At 65.9% G+C, this 26073-nt stretch overlaps 1 protein-coding gene across 3 annotated transcripts; it reads right to left on the minus strand.

Moving 5' to 3' along the window:
• Nucleotides 1-2325: 2325 nt before the first annotated feature.
• Nucleotides 2326-25998, minus strand: OSBPL2 (oxysterol binding protein like 2). 3 transcript variants are annotated; one of them, XM_054577548.1, is made up of 14 exons: nt 25880-25998; nt 16836-16994; nt 15591-15735; nt 15327-15402; nt 14331-14465; nt 13679-13776; nt 11076-11258; nt 9764-9871; nt 9019-9108; nt 7514-7637; nt 6115-6243; nt 5242-5365; nt 4966-5056; nt 2329-3765 (listed from the first exon to the last, which is right to left on the minus strand). In XM_054577548.1, exons 2-14 carry the CDS (start codon nt 16870-16872, stop codon nt 3663-3665), a joined length of 1443 nt encoding a protein of 480 aa, XP_054433523.1. In that variant the 5' UTR covers nt 16873-16994; nt 25880-25998; the 3' UTR covers nt 2329-3662. The 3 variants fall into 3 exon arrangements, with proteins under 3 accessions (XP_054433525.1, XP_054433524.1, XP_054433523.1); XM_054577549.1 differs by lacking the exons at nt 15327-15402; nt 25880-25998 and having other exon boundaries at nt 2327-3765; nt 16836-16975; XM_054577550.1 differs by lacking the exons at nt 15327-15402; nt 16836-16994; nt 25880-25998 and having other exon boundaries at nt 2326-3765; nt 15591-15726.
• Between the last annotated feature and the right edge of the window lie 75 nt (nt 25999-26073).

Below are 26073 nucleotides of genomic sequence, written 5' to 3' on the forward strand. Positions count from 1 at the left end.
GGGGCTCCTCGCTCCTGGGGTAGCCCTCTCGAGTTTTTACCCACCACACGTGGGTGAGGGACCAGCGCGTTCCGCATCTGTGCCCCTCCTACCAGGCTGGATGGGTGTGGTTTCTTTAATCCCATAGTTGTCAGACTTCATTCAACTCGATTTCGGAGGGTCCCCAGTGGTTCTACATCTCAGTTGTAACTTAGAGGTGGTTGTGCGAGGCGGCGAGCCGTGCCTGCCTGCGCCATTGGGGCTGGAAGCCAGTTGGCAGTTTTTATGTCGTCGAGTTTTAGAAGCGCTCTCTGCATTCTCGGTCTCAATGTTACCAGGTGTGGGACTTTTCAGATGTCTCCTCCTCCCACTCGGCGGGTCGCCTTTCTACTCTGTTACTGCCCGGACCCTTGGTGACACCCCCAAGAAGTCACCGCCAAATCCAGCGTCGCGAAGCTGGTGCCCTGTGTTTTCCTCTGAGAGCCTGAGGGTTTCGGGCCTCACGTCAGGGCGGGCACAGGCGCGAGTCCTGCCTGTGGGCGCCCAGCCTTCCCGGCGCCAGCGGGTGATGCGGCGGCAGCTACAGAACGGCATGAGTCTGTCAGCGGCACACGTGGCGCCTCTCCCTGCCTGTCCCCACCGCCGCTGCCGCTGGGGTGGGGCGGGGCGCCAGCTGTGGGGAGCGAGCAGCCTGGCGCCAGGGCCCAGGGCCTCACGTGGTGGCTCCGGGCAGCAGCCGCGTGGGAACCAGAGCTCTCGGAGAGCACTCAGACCTGGAGGCGGTCCCCTGCCGGAGCCGCGGCGGCCGTCGGGGTGAGCGCCCCCACCCAGCTCACCCTCCCGGGAAGCACGCAGCCACCAGCGCCGAGGGCCAGGCTGGACGCTAGCAGGGTTCTGGGCATTGCGCTGCCTCCGGCCACAGGCCTGGTCCCTGGGGAGAGGAGACGCTGTCCAGCGCGTCTTCCGATGCCCAGAAAACCCAGACCCCATCCATCCCGGGGCCCACAGCGTCCCCGGCTCCCTCGTCCACGGGGCGAGTGCTGGTCTGACTTGCGCCCGCTCCCAGAGGCCGGAGCAGCTGAGACGGTGAGAACTGCTCAGAGCCGCCCGCCCGCCCGTTGCCACCGTTCCTGAGGGGCCTTGGTTCAGAGCTGGTTAAGCCCCGATCTTCTCAGGCCGGTACAGTTCTCAAAAAGCTCTGAGGGACGGCTGTTTGTGCGGACGGGTGCTAACCGCCGTCACACATCTGAGCTGTCACTCTGCAGGACCCCATCCCCCCAGGGAGGAGACGTGCGGCGATGACACCGCCAGGGACACACCACGCTCAAGCCTGGCCCCGGTTACACGCGCTCTCACCGGGACCCACCGGGCACCCACGGCGGGCACAGCAGCATCCGGGGGACGTCTGGGAGCCTGAGCACCGAGGCAGCAGACAGCAGCCCGAGGAGACCCGCCGACCCTCTCCGGGGCCGGCCGGCCACGCAGGACACAGCTCCCCGTGCCCAGGGTGCGGGCTGTCGGCGCCGCTGAGTCTGGGCCTCGTTAGCGTGTTAACGACCTCCCCTTCCGGCCCCTCAGGTGCGCACATGAGGCCCGAGGCCGAGAGCCCCTGCCCGTGGAGACCTTCCCCAGGGCGCAGCCGGGAGGAGCCGAGGCGGGGCCTGCGGGGGGGCTCCCAGCGGCGTTTCCTCCTGTCCTTGTGACCTGGTGCGGACCCAGCAGGCAGGTGGCCTGTCCTCTTTACATTCAGCAAGCGCCTCCCGAATGGGACATCTCCAAGGCCACACGGCTGTGCTAGGCCACCTCCAGCCCTGGCCGGGGTCTGACCAGGTCGCGGGTGCGGCCAGTCTTGGGCTGACCCCTCCTCAAGCACTAGCAGCCGAGCCTTGGGGACGGTCTGAGAGGGGCACAGTGGCCAGGACAACCAGGGGGCCTTGCCCGGGCCACTTCCATTCTGCAGGGGGCTGTGATGGCTCGGTCTCGCATAGTGCGTCCCAGCTGAGCATGTGTCCGCGGAGAAGCGGACGCTGCGACGAGTGGCCAGATGCTGTGACGTCCATGAGGGACCAGGGCCTGCTTTTACGAGACCTTTTCGTGCGTAGGGCCACACCCTGGCAAGAAGCCAGAGAGGCTGGTGACCCCCAGACCTGACCCTGCCTGGAGGGACAGCACCCCTCGGGGACAGAGCTGTGCCGGCCCAGCCACCCAGAGGCGACTGCTGTCCCCAACACCAGGCGGCCTGCTCGCTCTGGTCGGCACCCGTGGGTCCCATGACATGACATCTGACATAGAACACGCTGCCTCCCAGGGGCTCATGGACACACGGGCCTGGGTCCGTGGCCACCTGGTGGTGCGCAGCACTGTCCCCGCCCGGTGGCCGCTGGCGGCTGAGGCGACGCAGTCATGTCTTCCGGGCAAGTCTCCGCTTTCAGAAGTGTTTTAATCACAAACGTGGTGCTGAAGCCTAAACATGATGGCCACGCCCCCCAAGGGCCCCTGGGGGGGATGTGCGGGGGGCACGTGTGGGCACATGTGCGCACACATGCATGTTTGGGTTGTGCCATGCACACAGGTACAGGCGTGCGTGTGCGCGTACCTGCACTGCACGCGTGCACCTGTGTGCTCGTGTGTGCACAGCTGCAGGTGCGCCCGCACGCAGCAGGCCGCCGTCCGTCCGGGGAGCGGGGCCCTGCCCTAAGAGCGGGCACCCCTGCAGAGGAAGCGCCAGGGAGGGCGCGCACTGGGCCGACGCTCACCGGCTGCTGCTGCACGGCCCGCACGCACCTGGACGGAGCCTCTGCTCCGACCCCCAGCGCCTGCCATGGGGGTCCCCGCCTGGGCCCCTGTACTTCAGACACACGTGCTGGGACAGCCAGGACACCGGGCTGCGGGTACAGGCCGCACGTGCTCACGAGTGGCTCCCGCCTTGTGACACGGGCGTGGCCCACAGCGGCGTGGGGCCCTGGCGATAGGGGGCAGCCGCGGCCAGAGCCGTCCAGGACTCCCTCAGCGACGGCAGTGCCACCCCGGAGGCCACGGTCACGGGCAGGCGCGGCAATGCCTCTTCCAGACGTACACAGCTGGCGATTAATGCGTATCTCGCTCTTTAGCAAATCCTGGTCAAGTACTTTTAACTTAAATATTTTAGAAGTCATCTTTACATTATTGAAGGCTGGCCACACACACAGGCTGACGCCCACTCGTTTCGCCCGGTCCGGCGCCGGGAAAGGCTCGCTCCAGCCGGCCCGGGAGGTGCTCTGCGGGGCTGCGTTCCAGACCCGCCCTGTCCCGCCACTGGCTCCAGCTTAAAGGCCTCCAGACATCCGGGACCCTGCCTCCTCAGGAGGCACACAGCCCCCTTCCTGCGTCTTCCTCTAGTGACAAATTCATCGGGGTGCTGCCAGCTACCACGCCCCCGCTGACGCTTGTCACATAAAGGAGTTAAAGAACTTTCCTTCTCAAACCTCAATTCAAACATGATGATCCCAAGGGAAGCTTTATGAAGAGGCCGTGACAGTGTAACTGTTAGGCAATCAAAGGTAATCGGGGTCACGTGCTCGGCCGGGCCCCGTTCTCCGTGAACACGGCCCTCGGAGAGGCTGGTCCTGCCGGCCCGGAGCTCGCAGGAGCCGCGGGCGGGGCCCGGCCTGGCAGCCGTCTGTGTCCTGGGCCGCCCTGGGCCCTCAGTAGATGTCTGGGCAGCCGGAGAAATCCCGCTCGAAGTAGCCCCCTGCGTACAGCCAGTCGGGGGCCCCAGTGTGTGGGTTCCTGCCCTGGCGAAACCACCTGCAACACAGAGGGGTCAGGGAGCGTCCCCTCAGGCGGCAGCACAGCCGCACCCCCCCGCCCCCATCAGCACCGCGGGCCTCACAGCACAGCGGCTGGCCGGCCGCCACCAGACGAGGGGCCTGGGCCCGGCGCCCCCCCCGGGAGGAGGGTCACAGGCTGCGACCCGGGAGGGGCGGGGTCCCTGTCACGGGCCCCCGCACACGGCCACCTGCCCGCAGCCTCTCTGCTTCCTGACGTGGTAACAGCGACGGACACTCACAGCTGACCAGGGAGCGGGTGTGGGGGACTCACAAAGTAGAGGTAACTGTCTCCTCGGGACAAAGTGTCCGTATTTTCATGATATTTTTTTAAATCGCTTAAAAAACAATGAAGGAACATTAACTAGTTTCAAGCTATCTCTTGCTGGAACAAAGCAAATTCCACTCATGAAACTCTATGAGGAGTAAAATGTTAAATGAAATTGGAAGCTCAGCCACCAGAAGCTGGTTTCAGACACCACAGCCACGTGACAGCCACAGGGGACCCCACCAGGCCCTGAAAACGGTGACAGGAAGGAGCACGCTGACACATTGCTCAAAACCACCCAGAAATTCCTGAGAGTAGTTTTAACTTACATCTAGTTTTTAAAGTTACACTGAAGACTTGCAGCCCTTGATGGGTCAAACCCTCACTAAACGAGCTGCTGTCACATGACAGCCATTAGAGAACAAGGGACACCCACGAGACACCCGTTCCCGCAGGCGCAGGCAGGACGTGGCCGAGGCCTCTGGGGCGGCGGCTGTGTCAGGAGCCGGACGGGCGGGGACAGCAGGCGACCCTCGGCGGCTCCTGGGGGCTCCTGACAGCCGCGCCTCGTCCCCGAGCACCGCCCTCCCTCGGTCGCCACCTTCCTTTGGCTCCGTTTCTTTAAATTTGCCACATTTGAGAAAGTGCTCAGGGTCCAATGCGCAGGGGCCAGGGTGGGGGGCCCGGTCTCAGCTGGCCTGCCCCCCACCAGCAGGCGGACGCCCACGTCCGAGGGCCTCGGCCCATCTGCCTGGCAGGCCCAGCGCCGGGCACGGGGCTGCCGCCGCCATCGTACTGCCACGCAGGGACTGCGTCTGCTCAGCCACAGGCGCGCGTGGGGGGGTCCTCCTCCCGTCCCCAGGGGGACGCCACCCCCCGCCCTCCCAACCACCCCCCCGCGGCGGGCCCCACCTCGTCCGCCACTCCGCGTCCCCCTTGGCGCGCTCCCGCCGGGCCGCCCTCTGCTTCTCCTCCAGCCGCTCCTTCTCCTGGCTCGCCAGGTCTAGGCCAGCACACAGTCTCCGTGAGGGGCCGCCCTCCCCGGACCCCGCGGAGCATGCGCTGCCCTCAGGGACCCGCACCCTGGGGCGCGGCCTCGGGCAGGTGTCGCGGCCCGTGAGGTCCCGGCACTGCGGCGGCCCAGGTGTGGGTCCCGGGCCGGGCCCCCCGCCCTGCGCAGGCACGCACCCATGTCGCCGTTCTCCATGCTCCGGATGTCGGGGCGCAGGCGGCAGTCGGTGGGCGCCAGGGTCTGCTCCATGCCCGGCTGCAGCTCGTTGAGGGTCACGGTGAAGCTGGTGAAGTTGTACATCTAGGGCCAACGGAGCCGCCCCTGTCACGTGTGCGCTCCTGGGCGCGTCCCGCTCGCGAGCGGGGGTTCTGCGCCAGGAGACGCCCCCTCCAGGCCAGGCGGCGCAGGGGCCTTCCCTGGCCTGCCCCGGCACCCCCAGGTCCCCTCGACGCCCGCCCGGGGGCCTGCCTCCCAGCACTGCCGGGCTGAGTGGTCTGCGCGCTCACACTTGCTGTGTCGTAGGGCCTGACAGCACCGTGGAAAGTTATAACACGTCGTGTGTGTTCCACGTACAGATAATGTATGACTTAAAAGCATGAAAAATGACTTATGTTGTGATTATACAATTATTAATGTTACTATAATAACTGTATGTAATACAAACTGCATGTTTACTTTTCAAAACTAAATACTGCAACGTGTCTGCAGGGACAAACCACAACCAGCGTCCGCACAAGCGGCTCAGCAGGGCGCCGGGCACAGCCCTCCCAGGGCCCCGTGTCCAGGCCGCCTCTGCCCGCCGCCCGGGGCAGCTGGGACGCTGCCCCATGTTCAGACATGCGCGTCAGCCATGTCCGTGTCACCAGGACCCGTGAGGACAGAGCACAGCCTGTGTCGCCGGCTGGCTGGGTGTGGCTCAGGGGACAGGACCCCCAGGGCCGCCCTGCAGCTCAGCCCAACCGGGTGACGAGGCCCTGTCTGCTCTGGGCGGGCGGGCGGCCGAGGGGACAGGGCTCACGGGGGGCACTGCCAGGGAGGGGCGCACGGACCTGGGCAGAGTTGGGGGGCCGGCTGTTGACCCTCCAGAGCAGCTTGCTGCCGGGAATGACCTGCACAGCGTCCGGAGCCTCCGGCACGGTGTCCCCCGCGTCGCCGTCGGCCTGCTCGGAGCCGGCGTCCTGGAAGACAGAGCGGGCGGGTGGGGCGCGGGGGCGCGGCGCCGAGCCCCGGGCTGGGCGGGGCGCCCGCCTGGGCCCAGCTGCCTGCCGTCTGAGGGCGGGCCGGGCCTCCTGCCTCTGCGCGCCCACCCCCCTTGCGCAGCTCCCGCGCTGGGGCCCCCACGGGCAGGGCACAGGGCTGGCGGCGGGCGCGGCTCTCCTCCCGGGAGTGCGGGCACCGAGAAAGGACGCGCCTCGGGGTCTGACTGCCACTAGCCGGCGGCACCGTCCAGAAGCACGTCCTGCCCACGCTGAGGGGCCTCCCTCCACGCTCCCCCGACCGAGACGCGGTCCAGACCGGGGCTGCGCTCTCGACCACACCCACCCACCCAGAGCTGGGACCTCCGCCAAAGGGCCCGGGGCACAGCAGTGGCCTGTGCAGCCGCCAGAGTGCGCCAGCGTGGCAAACGCCGCGTTGGGCTGCCACCTGGCTGCCGGCCCCAAGGTGGCCCAGGGCTGAACTGGGACGAGGCCTGTCACCTCCTGGTGGCCCGGGGGGTAACGGAGCTCCGCGAGCGCATCAAAGGCGTCCCTAGCAGGAACAGCGTGGCGGCCTGTGCGTCTGAGCACGGACTTGGCTCTCGGTGGTGAAAGAGCGACACCACGAGAGGCCCAGCGGCAGGCGGCAGGCGGCAGGCGGCAGGCGGCGCAGGGTGAGGCTGCGGGAGCACCGGCCTCCTGTCTGAGCGGCGGCTGGACCGCCTGTGAGGTGCACGCTGTACACCTGAGGGCCGGTGTGTCGTCTAGAAAACGGTTTTCTAGACCCGGTTTGAACCGCCCCTCCCGGCTGTCGGCGCAGACGCCCGCAGGTCAGCGGCCCCCCGGCCCCAGGGAGCGGCGGCCCTGGCACAACCTGTGGCCGCAGGAGCACTGTCCGCACTCAGAACGGAACACCAGGAGTGACCTCGCTTGCCGTCCAGTAAGTCTAGGCTCACGGGGCGGGAAGGCAGGATGGTCATCCGAGCTGTGCACAGCATGGCGTCTCCAGAAGGAAACGGAGGTGCCCCCAGTTTGACTCGGCTTGGCTTTGGGGGAAGGACACTGTGACCCAGGACCCCACACCCGCCGCACTGCTGGGATGTGGACGCACCCTCCCCAACGCACAGGCCGCTGACAGACGGAGTCTGCGCACCTCCCCCCGCAGGCCCGCCGGCTGGGGGCGGGCAGGGGTGGCTCCCCAGGGCCCGTCCCCAGCGCCGGGGAGTGGGGACAGGGCCGGACGGCGCCTTACCGACGGTGCCGTTCTCAGGGGCTCGCCCCTGCGCTCCTGCCTCCTGAAGGCCTCGTACTCCGCGGGGTCCACGCCCCACAGGCACTCCGTCCACTTGCCATAGATGACGAAGAGCTTCTTCTTGCTGGAACGAAAGGGTTAAACACCCAGTAGGCAGCAGCACTAGCGCCGCCCAGCGTGCGGCGCCTGGGTTCCAACCCCGGGGTAAAGTCCCTCCTGGCTCATCTCGTCCACTTCGGGCTCTCTCTGCACAGAAACGCAGTGGAGAAGATGGGCGTTTTTGGATCTCTGCTCATGCATTTGAGACCGACACCAAACGCCCTGAGAAACCGAGGCAAAAGGGAAAGGAAGGAAGAAAACGGGCAGGGCAGGCAGCCGAGGGGACGGCCAGGCAGGGAGGCCGAGCGCTCGCGCGAACTCCGCAGGCGCCGTCTCTCTGCTGGCACGCCGACCCCATGGGCGGCTTGCGGCCCGGCCCGGCCCTCCCTGGGGGCCCCGTGGCCGCCTCGCGCACCAGCCTCCACACACGGACCCCCTCGGGCAGCCACACAACCCCTGGGTGCCTTCCCAGGTCAGCCCGTGCGGCTCCGAAAGGAGGCCCCCTTCCCAGGGTGGGCGCCTGGGGGGCCTCAGCGGCTCAGCCTGGAGAGCCGCTGCTCCTCGCTCAGGAGCCTCCCGGGGTCTCCACCACGGACAGGCTGCTGACCGGGCGGTCCCCCTGCCCGCGGGTGGGCACAGGTCCCGACTTGTCCAAGGGGCCGGGTGGGCAGAGCTGTAGGGTGAGGTGGTCTCTGGGCCGCCTGGGCGGCCTCTGGCCCCAGCCGAGTGGGATTGAGCAGACGACCTGCTGCTTCACAGAGTCGCTTGCTTCCCACCGAAAATGTACCCATCTTAGAGCCGGAAGGAGCCTTGTCACATTCCGCGGGCCGAATTACTTAGGGGAAAAATGAGAAAACTGAGACCCAAAACATACGATAAATAGCCCGAAGGGGGAAAGGAACTCAGAAAACTTGTGAAAACGCTTCCGGCCCCTTCTCTGCTTGCAGAACCTTTAACGCCTGCTTCCGGCCCCTTCTCTGCTTGCAGAACCTTTAACGCCTGCTTCTGGCCCCTTCTCTGCTCGCAGAACCTTTAACGCCTGATTCACGGACCCGCAAGAACAGCCCGAGGACAGGAGGCTCCCAGAGGCAGTGTCTGAGCCTCCCCGCCTGCGACGGGACGGCTGGGGGCCACAGAGGCACCAGGGGAGGAGACACGGCCCCGTCCCTGGTGTCTGCCGCCCGCACGAGGCTGCAGCCCCGTCCCCCCCCCCCGGCGACGTCCCATTTCCCGAGGTCCCTCTTGTCTTTTACCCTCGAGAGCGCAACACGGAGGAACAACACTGAAAACGTATTTCTGTCTCCTGTTAGGCCTGATAACGAAGTGCTTTTTCTAAAGGAGCGGCACGAGAGCCGCACCCGCCCAGCGCACAGCCACCGGCCCGAGGCCCCGCAGGCCAGACCCACCTCTTGTCCTGGATGTGCCCCTCCACCCTGTGCAGCTCTCGGCCGAACAGCCCGCGCGGCTTGAAGTGCAGCACACACTTGTCCCCGGTTCTGCGGGAGGAACGTGCAGGCCTCTGCTGAGGGCCGGGGGCCGGAAGGGGGGCGAGCAGGGGGTATGGACAGGCTGCGGGGCGGGGGGCAGCGGGAGCCACGGCCAAGGGCACGGGGCCTCGCCAGGAGGGGCGGAGGCTCCGGCCCGGCCCGTTGGGATGGCTGCCTGGTCCGGCAGAGTTACTACGAGTCACTTAAGCGTCCGCTTGAGACGGGCGGACCTCGGACATGTCGATCGCATTTCAACAGAGCTGTGGACAGGCATACTGGGCAGTCGTGCTGGTCCAGGAGGAGGGAGCGGCAAGTGCAGAGGGGAGGGGACAGGTCAGAGGATGGTCACTATCGTCACCCGGGAACTGCGCTCTTCCTCAGTGTTGTTTGAAATTTCAAAGTCAGTCAATTTGTGATTAGAAAGAAAATGAGTTTCTCCATGGAGCATGACTGGTGACTCAACGCTGACCAGACCAGGCCCCCCCAACAAGGACCTGGGGTGCCCTGTCCAGACGCGGAGGGCCCGGCCCCGGCAGGGGCCCCACCGCCGGGTGCAGCACGCCGAGCTGAGCGTAGACGGCCCCACAGCAGCAGCCGGCGCCCCAGACAGCGGCCCTCGGTGTGCCGCGCCCGCCCAGAGGCCCCGCGCGGCCTGCGCCGCTACCTGTGGTTGAGGATTTCCACCGTGCCGTACTGCTCTATCCAGAGCTTCCCGATGATGACGTTGTGCACGCAGCAGGTGGGGTTGGTCCAGGTGTAGGCCTCGCCGTGCCTGTGCGAGGCCAGAAAACACCGTCAGTGCCCGCAAGGCAGGCACCCAACCGGAGGCGACCCTCGACACAGCGGAACCTAATTGCCTCCCAGCCTGCGGCTCCGGAACATTGCTTTGAACTCTCTCCAACAGTGGCTACTCACTTAGCATTCGTTTGAAATTTATTTCTCCTTTCCTTTGTAGCAACAACAAAGCTTTCCGCCTGAATGCCCAAGAGGAGGGGACAAAGGGCGCTTGGCTGCCCCAGCGGGCCCAGAGCCCCCCCCCCCCCCCCCCCGCCCCTCCACAGGCCTTCCCTCTGCTCCCCCGCTCCCCGCTCCCGGTGGCAAAGCCCCCCACGGGTGAGGGAGCAGGTCCCTCCCTCAGCCTGGGGACGCTGAGGGACCGCATCTCAGGGTAAAACTCCCCTGGGAGCAGAAGCATTTCATGGTGGTTATTTGCAGTTCTTTGAACTTCCCAGGCGGAACCCGAATGCCCTCCTTGGGCCAGGTGACCGCGCTGCTCCCCAGGGTCCTCGCGGCCTCTCGCGGCAGCGGGCCAGGCTGGGCCAGGCCGACGGGGCACAGACCCGTCCGACGGCCCCGCGGTGCTGCCATCGCAGCCTCGCCCAGAGCTGCCCGCGGTGCCCCAGCCTGGCCCGCAGCGGCCAGGCCACGGCTGGGAACACTGCACATTCTCCGAGGTGACTTTGACCCACGCCAGGCGGGTGGCGTTCAGGTTTAGAATGGACGGGGGCGGGGCTGCCTCAAAGGCGGCCCCTCAGGTGCCTCAGTTCCTGGAACTCACACCGCCCGGCACTGGGCTGGGCCGGGCCGGGCCGGGCCAGGCCTGACCAACAGCCGCGCAGGGAGCACAGCTCACAGCCGGGCCGCCTCTTGATTAGGTCATAGAAGCCGCTGTGGCTTCCCTCTGGTGGCTTCTCCCCTCGGGTCCCGGCTCTGAGGGGAGCCAGCACCGAGTGCCGTGGCCGCAGGGGGCCCACGTCCCAACTGCCACCTCACAGGGCCCCGCGCAGGTCCCAGCTGCTCAGACACCCCCGGGGCTGCGGGGCGTGGGGTCACCCTGCAGGAGAGTGTGCTGCTGCGGCCAGACCGCCAGGGCGGGAGGGCGGAGAAGCCCCCTGTGGCTGTGGACGACTCTGCCACCGGAAGCACCCCAGCCAGAGAAGAGGCCCCGGGGGCAGAGGGCGGGCCCAGGTGCCCACCTGAGCAGCTCCAGCGTGATGGTGCCCCGGGGCTCCGCCTCCACGCTCTTCCCCCAGAACTTGAGCTTCGGGTAGATGGAGCCATGGAAGAGGAAGTCCTGCCTCAGGCCTTCGGCGTAGAACGCGCTGATGGGCGGGTGGTGGCTCACCTGCTCGGATATGAACCTGAACCCAAGGTCTTCCCTACGTCGGGGGCAGAGAAAGAAGGGGAGCCGTGAGTGGCAGCGAACCCCAGCGAGGTGGGCCCCACGGCCCCGCGCCCCAGCGATTGGGGGCACCGGGAGATGGGAGGACTCCGCGCGGCCACACGTGTTAGACATGCAACCTGTGCCATGATGACGCGCCCGCGTGCGCGCACATGCATGAACTGTGCTCCCCCCAGGACCACCCCGGGCACACACAGGCCTGCAGGAGCCTGTCAGGATGGGCCCCGGGGGACAGGCTGCCATCTGGGTCCTGGGGGACGCCCCTGTCCTCGCGCCTCCCGGAAGGCCCGCCAGCCCCCTCCACAGCCCTGGACGTCTTGCCATGGGACATCTGAGGCCCTAAGACATTCCTGTCCGGGAAATGGGAGTTTTAGTACATTCTCTTGTTCAATAGAAATGTCATTTTTTAATTGTTCCGGAGCTGTGAATACACCTACAGTTGTAGTCACTAAAAATGATAAAAGCTAAACCACATAATTACTAACTTCACTGGATTCTAAATTTCCAACCATTACAGAAAAAGGAAAGTTCAAAAATGAGACTTTTAAAGGTTGCCTGCCAAGGTATGTAATTTATAAAATGAGTACCTGTCTAAGAAAAGCAGTGTTATCTTTAGCTTTAGGAACCCGTCGGGGTGGGCTCGGCTCAGTCCCGCAGCTCAGAGAGGCAAGCCGCTCAGGTCCTGGGCGCACAAAGAGCCGCCGGCGCGGCACACGAGGCACCGGAACCGAGACCCCGACGGAGGGACACGCCGGCGCTCGTAAGTGTGTGAGTCCCTCCACGAGCCAGCGGGCTCTGGCCGCGGCCCTGGTGAGGCACTGGGCAGGCGGAGGAGCGGGCGGCGCACCGGGCACTCCACGTCCGGGCGGCCGCCTTTCCCGCCGTCTCCACCTTTGCTCACGCTGCGCTCGGCCACCCCTGTCCCAGTTGTGTGGGATGGGCAGAGATGCTGTCCCTCTGCCAGCTCCTGGCGGGGGCCTGGCGGCGGACGCCCGTGCAGCCGAGCCCTTGGGGCACAGCACTGCCGAGTCCCGAGCCGAGGCCCCTCAGCAGCGACTCCCGGGCGAGTCCTTCCCGCATCCGGGCCTCTGTTTCCCCATTTCCTCTAAACTGCAGGTGCAAGGCTGCTCCCTGCCGTCCCTCGTGCCGTGACACGCTGTCGCCCACGCTTACCTGCCGCACCATCACCTGTGCGCAAGCCCCGGGCGGCACGCATGGCACGCTAATGCTCCAGCTCTCTCTGCGCGGTGGGGCCCCGACTCCAGCGCAGTCCCACCGAGGAGCCTGGGGATGCCCCACACCCGCGGTGCCAGAGAAGGGGCGGCGCTGCACCCTCAGGACGCGCCAGGCACAGGGAAGCCTCTGGGACGCGCATGGCGGTGCCCGGCCGCAGCCCCGCTGCACCTCCCACGGGGATGGCCCCGCCCCCTGGGGCCGGCCGAGGGCGCCTGCTGGGAGCAGCTGCGTGCACGGACCGCCACGACACACGTGCTGGGAGGACCGGCGCGCAGGGCCAGGGAGCTCCGGGAAACAACCCGTCTTTAACCCACAAGGCCATTGACTGCTGAACACACCATTATTTTATTTTATGAAAGAAAAATGCCACAATTGAGCTGCAACGGGCAGAACTGCTAAAATATGAAGCGTGTCTCACCGTCAGTGAAACACCGTGATTCCGAGGAAGCTTTCAGCTGCCGCGGGGACACCGGCGAGCACGGCACCGTGTTGAACGACAGGGACACACATAACACCTGCCCTGCAAACACGAGCTCTTTCACAGGATGGGCCTGCTCGTCTTTTTCCCTTTTCTTAACTTCACACATTTTCTAAGCAGAGCAAGCGCTCGCAGTTAAAGACAAACCTGTACGTGATCAGATATCCCCACAGGTTCCCACCAGGATACACGGGCGGGTGGCAGAGAAGTCACCGTCGACAACAGCACAGTCGCCAGGGCCTGGCCAGGCCGGGGCTTGCTCGCAGACCAGGCGGCTCAGGGCCCACCACGCCCTGGCGCGTGGTCGCCTCAGCTCTGGGCGGCCTCCCACGCAGCCCCTCCTGTCGAGGCCGCCCCGCTCTCTGCACAGCATATCCTGGGACCGCAGGTGGACGGGGAACTGCTCCCCCGGACCCCGCAAGGGCCTCCACCTTAGGCGACAGCTAGCGCGCCCCACGGCCATGACTCCCCCCTGCCCCGAGCCAGCACAGGACCCCATTTCAAACTGCTTCGCATCTCCAGGGCTGCGTCGTGAGCGACACGACGTTCCCCGAATGCAAACCGTCCCCTCATCGACGACTTCCAGGCCCTCGGCGGCCGTCCAGCCCGCCTCGCGGGGGTCTGTGCTCGGAGGGCAGCACCGTGCGGCGGGGAGCGGCGCGCTCGGCGGGGCCTCGCCTCACCTGACCAGCTCGTACGTCTCTCCCAGCAGCGGGTTGAATGGCTTGCCGGTCCTCTCCCACTGGGAAGCCACAGCCGACACCGCGAAGGCAGCCACACACTGTGGACAACACACAGGCTATGAGCGGGGCCCCCACCCTGGGAAGGGGCCCTGGGCCGCGGGGGCAGCAGGCCTCTCGCACGTCTGCATCGGGACCCCCCGGCTGGTGCCAGTTCGGCCTCCCCCTCCCCCGTGACGTGTCTGAGCGACAGAGCTCCCGGGGAGGTGCCCGTCACCGCCACCCCCTCAACCCCGCGCGCGGAGGGCCCTGCGCCTCTCCGGGCCCGGCCTGTCCTCCCTCATAGGCCCCACGCAGGGCAGCGCGTCCGTCCCGCAGGCACACGCACCGGGGCACGGGCACTCACGGCGCACGCGCACGCACAGGTGGCGGTGCTGAAAAGACCCGGGAGGAGCCAGGCCCGCACATGCACAGGAGCACCTACGGGGAGCAGGCCCGGCCCGGAGGCCTCAGCCACTGGCCGGGCAGCCCGGGCGAGCGGGCCTTCTGCCCTGGGGTGCCGGGTCCCTGCCGTGATGTGGCCAGTCCCCTGGTGTCACTTCCACTGAAAGCCCAGCCTGCGCCCGCCCCGCCCCCGCTGGCCGGGCCGGCCCACCTGCATGCGCTCCAGGGCGCGGGGCTGGCAGGCGGCGCTGTGCAGCAGGGCCGTGTGCTCCATGTACTCCGTGAGCCGCTGCAGGAAGCTCAGGGGCTCGTTGAAGGCGACAGGCATTGTGATCTTGGACAGCTCCTGTGTGGACAGCGGGGCGTCACAGGCGGCCGCCCCCCGGAAAGCACCGCCTGGTCAGACTGTGCCGCGGGAGCAGCAGGGCAGAGGGTGTGCCGGAGAGGAAAGCTCCGGAACATGCAGGAGGGCGGACAGCAGCGCAGGTGGGCTGCTGGGGCGGCGGCCACACCCCGCCGTGCATCTCGGTGCGAAACACCAGCCTCCACTGAAGGGCCTCAGAGGACCAGGAAAGCCAGGTCAAGGGCGCGGTTCAGGCGACAGCCGTGTTGCCATGGGCCCCTCTGCTGGGTCCCCGCACCGCTGCCACCACGAGGAAGTTCTGCAACTTTCTATAAAGTCTTAACTTTTTCCAAAAAAAACAGTTGCAAAAAACCGTGATGTTCCCTCTGGGCACTAGGACAGACGGGACGGCACCGGAGGGGCCCCGGGCGCACCCCCACGCGGACGCCGCACCGGCCTGTCCGAACACGGCCCTGTGCCAGCCCGCCCGGCCCTGGGGGCGCCCCCCGGGAGGCGCAGCGCGGGCTCTCGCTGACGGAGGAGCAAGGCCAGACAGAGCCTGCGGCTGCGCGACCCCGAGGCCTCCTCCCTCGGCCACAGGCTCTGGGTCCCTGAGCTCTGCCGGCAGCCCTGCGAGGGCGGGCTGGGGATCGCCCTCTGTGAACCCCCAAACACCCCGCCTCATGCTGATCACAGAGGCCGCCGGCCAGGAGCGCGAGCAGGGACGCGCCTGGGTCCCACCCCCGGAGCGTGTGCTGCTGCCTGGCCGCCCCTCGCCCGTCACGTGCCGGCCACGCGGGCGCACACACGGCTCACGGGCCGGAGGCGCGGGCCCACGGGCGCCCGACGGGCCATCACACCCACCAGGCCGACGCACTTCTTCAGTATCCCCCACAGGCTGAAGTCGCTCCTGGTGAACGTCGGGGCCGGCAGGCGCGTCCTGAAAAGCAGCAACCCCAGCAACACCTGTTATTACTCATCCAACGGCAGGTTCACCTACAATGGCTAGTTTTGCTTAGTGACCACTTTTTTCTTGTTTCCGACCCGAACGTTAGACGCCTCTGCTCGGGCATGCAGGGGGCCACTACATGCTGGGAGGTTCTAAAACACAGGTGCAGGGCAACGTACCTGTGCTTTTGAACCCCATTCTCCTGAGGGGGTCCCTCCCCGGCTTTGCCAACGCCATGGCTTTTGCGGGTGTCCACGTCAGCCACGCCAGAGGCTCTCTGGCTTGCCTCTGAAAACTCCCCAGAGGAGTTGTCGGAGTCGAAGCCTGCGCAAGACAAGCAGAGGGTGACTTCTGCAGGGCGGGAGGCGGGAGGCGGGGGCCGGCGTCCCGTCTCCCACGCCAGCAGCACAGCCGCAGCGCCCAGCTGCCTGCGGTGGGCACGTTCGGAACGGTTGGCTCTGCTCCCCGGGGACCGCGGGCAGGGAGGCAGTGCTCCGACCTGCCCCCTGCACCCGGGGCGCGCCTGCCGACTACGCCGCGCCGCACCGAGGCCCTGCCCACTGCGCTGGCTTCGAAGGGTGAAGGACGCCGCGCTGCGCAACTGCCCGACCGATCCGACCGTGACGCTCCCCGAGAGGGCGAGCGGTGGGTGTAACACCAGGGCCTCCGCGCCAAGGCGCGCTGGGACTAAGAGCTGCTGAGGGCTCGGGAGCTACTGTCAAGCATGCTCTCCAGGGCCATCAGATGCCCCAGGAAGAGCCGCCGACAGCCCAGCTCCATGACGCCCCCCGTCCCCCCGAGTCTTCCCTGGGACAGCACAGGCCATGCTGGGGAGGAGGGCGTGTCCCCTTCCATGAGAGCCGGGGCCCACTGGCTCTGCTGCAGAGTCGGGCGGGGGGTTGCAGCCGCCCGTGAGGAGCCGCCCCTTTGCGTTGCCCTCGCTGAGGAGCCGACAGTGGGCTATGGCCTCCGCCAGCCCCAAACCACAGCAACGACCCCCTGCAAGAAACAAAACCACCTCCCCGAGGGGTGGGCAGCGCGGTGGCCAGCTGGACCCGCCCGTTCCAGGCCTCGCCTGGTCGCCGCGACGGGGCGGGGGCTGCTCCGAGGGCACGGGGCTCACCCCAGCCCGGCCTCCCCCGCCACGTCCCGTCACGGCGTGGCAGCTCTCCCACGGCAGCCAGCACGCCGCTCCTCAAAGCGGCAGCGGAGGATCGAAAACTAACCGACCTCAGGCCACTCTGGGAAGGCTGGAACCTCAGCGGCCCTTCCCATCGCCTCCTGTGGTCCCAGGTCACGCTTTCTGGGCGTCAGGCCTGGGGACCGGCTCTCCAGGCGGCCCTCCTGGCCCAAAGGTGAGGCCCGAGCCCTGGGTCGGGGCCTCCCCCAGGAGCTGGTGAGCAGCTCCTGTGCCCCGCGCTCACCTGTGACCGCGTCGAAGAACTCCTCGTCCCCGTTCATCCTCAGGCGGCCAGGCCCCTGCCCGGCCCGTCGTCCCTACTGAGTCATCGCCCGGGGCTACATCGGCAGCGGGCGGCGCCACACGGGCCACGTGGGGGGAACGTCCGACGGGTGGCAGAGATCTAGGGAAGAAGCGGTGCGGCATTCTTAGCTTTCAGAAGTTTTATGGTTTGGAAACGTTTTTCAAATCCCCTTTCATCATTTTTTAAATCAGTCTCATTTACATCTTAGCAAAGAAATAAACTGATCTCGTAGAAATGCACGATTTCAGAAAATACGAGAGGAAACAGTTATGACACAAATACCCATCAATGAATAGGTCAGTAAATAATCAGTATTTGAAGGGTTATTTTTATTTAAAACCATCACCTAGAGCTGTATAAAAATGAAACGGCTAACTCGGGCAGTCGCGTGAACAGGCACGTCTCGGCTCGCCCGTGGCGCGCAGGCACGCTCAGGAATCGCGCCAAAGGCCACTGCAGGTCTTTATCAGAAGCGGGCAGGTGTTATACATGGAAAATCACGTTAAAATATTGTTCCGCGCCAACACAAAACCGACTTTCAGTCCTGAACAAGCCGCTGTGTGAGCCAGCAGCTGCCGGCAAAGCTGAGAGCCCCGGCTTCCTCCGAGGCGCCGAGGCTCGCTGTGCCCTCCCGCTCCACGGCGTGCCCAGCAGGGCGCTGCAGCCAAAGGTCGGCCTTGTCCCCACAGCCCAGCTCTGGCAGCGCGCGCAGCATCGGGGGCCTCGGCTCTCCCCCAGGACCTAGCTCTCTGTCCACGCAGCGCCGTGCGCCACACGGAGGCCGACTGGTCGGTCCTGTCGCAAGTTCACAAAGATGCTGAACAGGCGGAGAACGGTCGCTGCTGGCAAGGCCAACACGCCCTTTCAGGAACTGGCAAGCGAAGGGACACACCAAGCCTCTACCGTGACCGTCCTGTGCAGCTGCCGGCACCGCTGCCCAGCCAGAGGAGCAGGTGGCGCGCAGCCACTTACAGAAGCGGCAGCAGCGAAGGAGCGAGGGGGAGCGGGCCCAGGGGCTGCACGGCCCGGTGCGCTGGCCCACCGGCCACAGCGGCCACCAGCTCGGCCCAGGCGTGGGCCTCTCATGGCTGCAGTGAGTCCTCGCTCCCAGTCTCTCCACAGGGGCCCAGCTGGGGCACAGCCCAGGATCCCCCACTGTGCCTGCCGGCTCCCCACGAAGCGCCCACGACCTTGAGAAGAGCCCGTCCAGCTCTGAGCGCTCGGACCGGGCGGACCATCCCTCCGAACCCGGGCTCAGGACACAGCCCGCCCCGCCGCTGGGCCGGCTGGCGCACAAGCCTGCCGCGACCGCCTCCACACCTGCCATAGGGAGGCAGGGCCGGGCGCCTTGAGATGCTGACCGACCGGCCCGAGCTCACAGGCCTGGGCCTCCGTGGCCGGGCCACTGAGGAGGAGAGTCTGCGCGACTTCTTGGTAGAAAACGGGTGGGGCAGCCCCCCCCCCCGCCCCCGGCGACCTTGCAGGGTGGGAGAGGTCCCCTGAGTGCACGGGAACGCCGCACCCGCTCCGCAGGTTCAGTGTGAATTCTGAATTCAAATAGTTAAAAACAATATAAAATCCATTTAATACTTTAAAACACAGTAACAAGCAATAGGCCGGCAGAAGCCCGGCACAGAGGATGTCGGTGACACACGGAGCAGCAGGCCTGGTCCCCCCCGGGGCCCAGGGGACACTCTCCAGGACGCGTGAGGCCACTGACACATCAGATTTTAAAACAGGGTGTACAACCTTTTGGCCTCTCCGGGCCACACATTAAACACACAAACACTAACGAAAACCGATGCGCAAAAGGAAAGCCTGCACGTAATTTCCGTGGCGCCCGCTGCCACAGGTAAGCGCGGACGCCCTCGCAGGGTAGCCTCATTACGCAGCGGCCCTTCCGATGTTCTTTTAAAACCGTCAAACAGGCCCCGAGTTTCTGGTCGCTGATATGAGAGACGCACATCTCTTAAGTAAGAAAGCTTAGTACAAAACTTGGCACCGTTTTGAGAATTTATGATTTTGTGTCGGGCCACGTGCTGCCCCTGGGCCGTGGGCTGGACACCCGCGTTTCAAGAGAGAGACCTCACAGCCTGGCTGGGTGGCTCCGCTGGTCGGCGCCGTCCTGTATCCGAAAAGTTGCTAGTTCAGTCCCCGGCTGGGGCGCATAAGGGAGGCAACCAATCCCATAACTCCCTCACATCAATGTTTCTTTCTCTGCCCCCCCCCCCACAAAAAAGCACCAAAAAAAAAAAAAAAAAAAATGTCCTCAGGTGAGAATACCAAAAAAACACCACTGGAAGCCACGACCTGGCCTCTGGCGCCGTGGCCCCGCGGCCTGGCCAAAGCGCCCCCCTGTGCTGCCCACTCAGTGCCATGGGCACTGGAACTGGGGCCAAGGCGGAGAGGAGGCGGCCACTCACTCCCGTGCGCCGCTCGTGAACGGAATGCGGGCCACGTGCGGCAAGCGGGCTGCGTCCTGGACAGGGCAGCTGGCCTCCCCAGGTGGGCCCCGTGGCGGGCCACTCCACAGACCACCAGGCCACCCAGAACCGTACGAGGGGCCCCGCCAAACGGGAGAGCAGCGGACAGGGCCACGTCGGACCGGCAGGCAGTCCCCGTCCCTGGACGCAGACCCAGGCGGAAGCAGCAGAGCCGCCCCACACGGCCCAGCGGGATGGGACACAGGGCAGGGCTCAGGCCAAGCCCACTCTCCACGCTCACTGGCCAGGCCTCAGCTGTGGCGCCTCGGCCCACCCTCCCGTCTGTGCTGCCGGCTGAGGAGAGAGCAGCCTCGGGGCTGCAGCTGGGAGGCTGGGAGAGGGAGGCAGCGCAGGTCAGCCACGTCCCCTCCAGTCCTGGCACGGCCCACCCAAGGCCCTGGCCCGGCCTGCACAGCACCCAAGCACTCGCGCGTCCGCGACCCGGGAGGGGCTCCGCAGCAAAGGCTCCGGGAGGCTGGTTCCTTCCCCTTGAGCAGCACACAGGCTGGCCAGCTGGCCCGCCAGAGCGCCATCAGGGGGCAAACCAGTAAGGGAGCATCCCCGGCCCTGCGGCGGGGCCTTCCTCAGGCGCCGCCACGCTCCCCCGGTCCAGACCACATCCCGGGGCCCACTCGCTCACCCCACGTGGAGCGGGAGGGCGGACCTGTTGGCGGTTCATGCCGGAAACAAGGCTTCCAGGGGAAGGGCAGTGACGGACCTCCCACGCTCTCTCAGCCACACGCCAGCCACCTGCCGTTCCCTGCTCTCCAGCCGGCAGGGCGGCCCTGACACAGGAGGCAGAGGGGACGCCAGCCTGGCCCAGGGGCCAGCCGCCGGACCAGCCCTTCCTGCTGCGACCAGCAAGTGAGGGCTGCTAGAGCCCCACCCGCCACAAGTACCCCCGGCCTTGGCCTCCCCTGGACCAAGCTGACCATTCAACAGCCAGTGCTAAGGACACATCACCCGCCTCGAGAAAGGGGGCTGTGTGGTCCGGAACAACCCAGAACAAGGCACTTCCTGACACACGCGAGAGGCATGGGAGCTCTGCGTGCAAGCACGTTTGTGTCCATTCACTGCGCCGGTCCACTCCGTAACAGCGAGACACGCAGTCCAAACGCCGACGTGGGTGGAGGGGAGCGGGTCGTTGCGTAGGAGCGCAGCCCCCTCCCCGCAGGCGCCCTGCACCCTGAGAGCAGCATGGAAATCAGACCATCTGCAGGGCCACGGCCCCTGCTTGTCCACCTCTCAGGGGCAGAACCAGGGCCCTGCACCGGCAGATGGCGGCTGGACGGCTGGAAACCCAGCAGCGCGGCCCTGGGGCGGCGGGAAACCCGGGGTGTGAGGAGGCGCTTCGGGAGCCACCGTGTCCCAGGGCACCCACTCGCCTGCGCGCCTGCTGCCCCGCCCACGGCGTCCATGCAGCCGGGTAGGATGCTTCGGATGCCACCTCCACGGGACCTGGAGTCCAGCCTGACCTCCTCGCCCTTTCGCCTAACGCCCTCCCCCACCCCGGGCCGCCTGCTCAGCTCTCCCCGACCTCCACCTGCTCCGCCTCCAAACCGGTCTCACTGTGCTGGGAAATCAGTCACCCTGCGCGAGACCTGCCCGCTCGCTGCCACCTCCACGCCCGGGGCACCGAGGGGGATGGGGTTAAACCAAGGTCGAGAAAATCCTCGAATTTCTATACCCCCTAAAGAAGAGATAACAAGAAAAAGAAAAAATGACAAACTTCTGCTTGTGTTCCCTTTTCCCCAGGAAGATGACTCAGACCTTCATCAGGTTATCAAAGGGAGCTCCTGACCCAACACTACGTGACAGCACCACAGGGGCCCAAGCACCGCTGACCACAGGCCGCACAGCAGTCCCCGGGCCTTCCCTCAAAGTCTCGCGAGGTTCCCCCAAAGACCCTGCACCCGGACGAGCTCCAGCGCCGAGCGCCACGCAGGCACGCACGCAGGCACGCACACACGCACGCAGGTACGCACGGCGGCCGAGAACCAGGGCGGCGCCCGCGCCCAGCGCTCGGCCGCCCGGTGTGCTGTGACGTCCGCGGTGACGCCGCTGCGGGGCGCCAGCACGCGGAGCCTGACTCGTCCGACTCCGGTACCAGAGGGCCCTGGCCCTTCTCCCTCACGGCGTCGGACAGGCTCCCTGGTCAGCCCCATCCTTCCCGCGCTCCCGTTCACCCTCCCGGGTGGCTGACGGTCACCGACCAGCACTGGCAGGAGCCACTTTCCAGCCCAGCCCGGTGTGCAGGTGGCAGGTCACAGCTGCCTTTTCTCACGACCTCCCGGGAGCAGCCTGTGTTTGTTCAGGGGACACACGCCACGCCTTCTGTGAGTCACTGTGTGCCCTTGCCGTCGCCTTGACCCCGAGGTCAGGACAACCGCCCTGCAGACGGTTCTCGGGCCACCTCCCCAAGCGCCCTGCACTGGGGGCTGGGGCGAGCCTCGCGGAACCACCGGCGTCTTGTAAGGCCGGCGGTCGCGCCCTCTGGCCCAGCCTTAAGCTCAAGTCAGGCAGGTCTGCCCGGGCAAGGGCCACTCGGCCGGTTCCCAGCCCACATGACTTGGTGGCTTCCTGAAAAAACAGGAGCCATGGGAGGGAGATGCCCAGGCCATGCTCAGAGCAGACCACGGGGCCAGGGCTGGCGCAGCCAGCCCCCTCCCGGAGTCCGCATCTCCAAACGGCCCTGGCCCGGGCCGGGGCCTCCGCTGGTTGGAGTGCCCTCCCGTGCACCAAAAAGCTGCGGGTTTGATCCCTGGCCCGGCCACACACTGGGGGCGACTGATCAATGTTTCGCTCTCACATCAACGTCTCTCTCTCCCCCTCCCTCCCCCTTTCTTTCTCTCTAAAATCAACGAACATATCCTTGGGTGAAGATTTTAAAAAATAAAAATGAAATAACCCTGTACACTGCCACTGGCACACGCAGATGGCGAAAGGGAGACACAGCAACACCAGGCAAGGCCCGCAAGTGGCCCTGCTGCTCCAACAGGCCACCCCGCGCCCCCGAAGGCCGCCCCTGCCAGGCAGGGGCCGCGGCCGAGGTCAGGGGACTGGCGTTACCAGAAGGGCCAGTGGGAGGAATGGTAATGTTCTGAAATCCTGCCTGTGACCCTAAGTTCTCTGAATCTGGAAAGAACAGGACAGAAGCACTGTCCGGTCCCCGGGCACGGCCGAGCGGCCGTTTAGTCGCACGGCTGCCGGGGAGGCCCACAGGCGCAGGCCAGCGCCCGACCCCGTGCTCCCAGGGCAGGCTCGGACGTGCCAGTACCCGTGCCTGACTTTACCAGGAAAACACTGGGAAAAGTAAAAATTACCGCAGAGGTACAAATTGGCCACAGTGTATGGAAACCACAAAAAGTGTCTAACTCGAACCTTAAACATTCGCTCTTAGGGTTCACAAATTTCCTAATGCTCGGGCGTGTTCACACACCAACCTTTCAGCCTCCATAAGCCAAAAGGCAGCCTCAGAGCGGACCCTGGCTCAGGGTCCCATCCCGCACCTGACAGCGAGTGCCCAGCCCGCACGGGCAGCGCCGCCGGGCAGGCAGCCTGGCAGGGCTCCGGAGCCAGCGCGTGCCCTGCGGTCCGTGCAACAGCAGGTCCTCGCGGGCTTGGGAGCTTATTACGAGCACCTCCTCACTTGCGCAGCCATAAGCTTAACGTGTTACAGTGACACGCAGTGGGACGCGAACGCGCCGACCAGAGATTCCCTCAGCTTGCCTCCTGCACCGCATGCGTGTGCGTGAGAGCCACGGTTGGGGCGTCAATTTCAGCACGCTCAGGGCGGCGGCCGGGGGGGGACTGGGCGGCTAGTCCCACACCAGGAGCTCCCCTTGCATTTCTGCACATGTGTTCTGGCACAATACACCACTGTGTGGGCAGGGACCCTGAAGGCGAGAGCAGGTCAGTTCCCTTTTGCAAGTCAGAGGGGCCAGGACCCGCGAGCCCCGGCCTGCACGCTCCCCCCAGACACCCAGGCGTCTTAACCTCTGTAACGGAACATGGGAGTCACCTCGAGGCCCGCGATCAGCGCTGTCGTGCAAACACGTGAGCCCGACACACCTATTGCTCCCACAGCTGCGATTCCATGAAAGAGGGGGCCTGTGCCCCCACAGGGAGACCAAAGCAACCGCTGGCAAGAGACAGTGGCTCCCTGTTTGAAGATAGTATAAAAGGACATAAAGTGAAGCCCTGGCTGGCGTGGCTCAGTGGAGTGAGTGCCAACCTGCGATTCAAAGGTCGCAGGTTTGATTCCCAGTCAGGGCACATGCCTGGGCCACTGGCCAGGTCCCTGGTGGGGGACATGTGAGAGGCAATCATGTTTCTCTCCCTCTTTCTCCCTCCCTTCCCCTCTCTCTAAAAGCCTTTTTTTAAAAAAAGTACATAAAATGTTTCAAAACTTTCCCCACCAAAAAAACTGTTACTTCTGTAATTAATTAGCTGGATGTAACAAAATTTCAAAGTGGAGCAGCTTTTAAGCTGTGCCTGGATAGGAGCCTCTGGGATGAAAGTGGTGCTTCTTAAACACCAAAGCGACACTGCGCGTGGCACAGTGTCAGGCAGAGGGAAGCCCGGGCCCGTAGGGAGGCAAGAGAGGGACGGTGCCCCACCAGCTGCCAGCCCCGCCTGCCCCAGCCCCGCGACTCCCCCCTTCACCCCCTACACGCAGCGACCTCAGCACTCACACGGCAAGGGGCTTCGGCGAAATCTGGGGGAGACAGAGAATTATTTTAGAAGAAATAAAGTGGTTTTATAAGCATTTGTGCAGAGAAAAAAAATAGTATCTCTGCAGGAAGAAACAAAGTGCTGACGCGTGGTAATGTTTACAGTTAGAACGTTCTAAAAAACATTCAGGTGACACGGAATGACTACGTTGGTTTTACAAGGCAGCGTGGGAAGGCGTTTAAGTGCATGAACTCGGGGCCAGCCTGCCTCCCAGCTCCACAGCTGTGAGATGCCGGGCGAGGGACGTAGCCTCTCTGCTCTGCAGCCCCCACCGGAGTGGGCTCAGGACGACGTCGGCGCCGGCCACGCGGGCTGTTGGGAAGCTCGCCGCGGAGGAAGTGGCTGTGAGCCACCCTGGAGCAAGGCCACGCGTCACCACCACCTTAGGCAAGAGCTGCTAATGGAGGGCAGGTGAGGCAAACAGGAAAGGAAATTCTACTCAGGAGGTCACCTATTTCCTCATCGTCATGTGTTAAATGACAACACCAGGCCAGGCACTGGGCCGGGCAAAGAGGAAGGGCCGCAGGCAAGGTTCCTGTCCCCGGCCCAGGCAAGGGTGGGGATGCCTGGCCAGGGCCCCGCTGGTCAGCCCTGCCAGGCACACGGTACCTGTCACGAAGGTGGGGACCGAGGCTGGGGGACGGGATGACACAGTGGCCCGGCACAGTCAGGAGCGCCCTGTGCTCTCTAGCCGTGGCCTCCCCCCCCCCACCAGGGGCATGGAGACCAGGCAGCAGGCGGAGGGGACACCGAGGGGGCCTCGTCTCCAGATGTTCACAGGCGTCCCAGCAAAGGGACTTGGGCAAGAACGGCTGACTCCTGGTCCAGAGCTTGTCCTCGATGTACCCTTGAGGATGAAACTCTCCCCAAAAGAGCACAGCTTCCTGGGAGGCGCCCCTCCCACTCAGGAGAGCCGGGATGCCTACCCACCTCGCTCCTCGACCCGGACACACCGGGAGGTCTGATTTGTGACTGCCCTGCGGGCTGGGGCTGGGCTCACAGACTTACACAGTGACCGCCAGGCATGTGATCGATTCCTGAAACTGAACCGGGAAGGAAAGAAGCTGTGACAACCAGCCTTGATCTGCGCTTACAAACGGGCAAAGCCAGCGAGCTGGAAAGCCGGCCGCACTCGCGCGGCCGCTGACGTTGAACGCGAGCGAGGGCCCTTCCAAAAGCGGAGGGCCAGCCCAGCCCAGCCCAGCGCGCCGAGCGCACCCTGTGCGCCGAGCGCGCCGCCGAGCTGGCCGATTGTAAACAAACCAGGCGGACTAGGGGTGGGCGCCGCACGCTGCTCCCGGGGGGCGGCGGTCCCACAGGCGGTCGGCCACCAGCTCCTCTCCGCAAATACGCGAGCGACGCCAGGGGTCTCAGTGCCCCCGCTGCCGGCAAGCCCACTGCGCTGACGGCCCTGACCGCGGTCGCGGCCGGCGGGCGTCCCGGGCCCGCGCGCCCCCCGAACCCACTTCCGGCGGCGGCGGCAGGACCGGCCCGGGGCCGCAGTTGCCCGGAGACGCGGGGGCCTGGCGGCCGCCCGGGACCCAAACCCGCTGCCCCGCCGCCGGCCCCCAACTTCCCCCCTAAGTTTCCTCGGGGCCGCGCGGCGGGGGTCGGGTCCGGCCAGGGCCTGGTCGCTGGGCGGTGGGCGCGGGGCTCCAGCCCGGCCCGGCCTCCCCGCCGCCCGCCCGCGGCCTAGGCCCGCCCGAGGCCGGAAGCCGTTCCCGCCAACGCGGGGTCCGGGCCGGGGTCCCGGCCGGGATCACTCACCTGGACTGCAGTCCGTCGGGCGCCCGGGGAGCCTTGCTGCCCGCCCCGCCCCCGCCCCACAGGCCCGCGACCCACTGACACCGAGGCGGAAGTGCGGCCGGCCGCCCCACCGACTGACAGTCAACGCCAGCCACTCAAGGCTCCCCGCGCCGTCGCTTAGACCGCCGCTCGCCCAATCTGCGCTCGACCCGATT

Source organism: Pteronotus mesoamericanus, unplaced genomic scaffold, assembly GCF_021234165.1.
Source record: "Pteronotus mesoamericanus isolate MK-2021 breed Mesoamerican mustached bat unplaced genomic scaffold, CSHL_Meso_final contig_436, whole genome shotgun sequence".
Taxonomy (NCBI): domain Eukaryota; kingdom Metazoa; phylum Chordata; class Mammalia; order Chiroptera; family Mormoopidae; genus Pteronotus; species Pteronotus mesoamericanus.

What these genes read in the sequence shown, in the direction of transcription:
- OSBPL2 (XM_054577548.1), bottom strand. Translation starts at nt 16,872, where the DNA reads ATGAACGGGGACGAGGAGTTCTTCGACGCGGTCACAG. An exon ending in AATGGGGTTCAAAAGCACAG is followed by an intron (nt 15,403 to 15,590) that starts GTACGTTGCCCT and finishes GCTGCTTTTCAG; the next exon opens with GACGCGCCTGCCGGCCCCGA. An exon ending in GTGGAAATCCTCAACCACAG is followed by an intron (nt 9,109 to 9,763) that starts GTAGCGGCGCAG and finishes TTCCTCCCGCAG; the next exon opens with AACCGGGGACAAGTGTGTGC.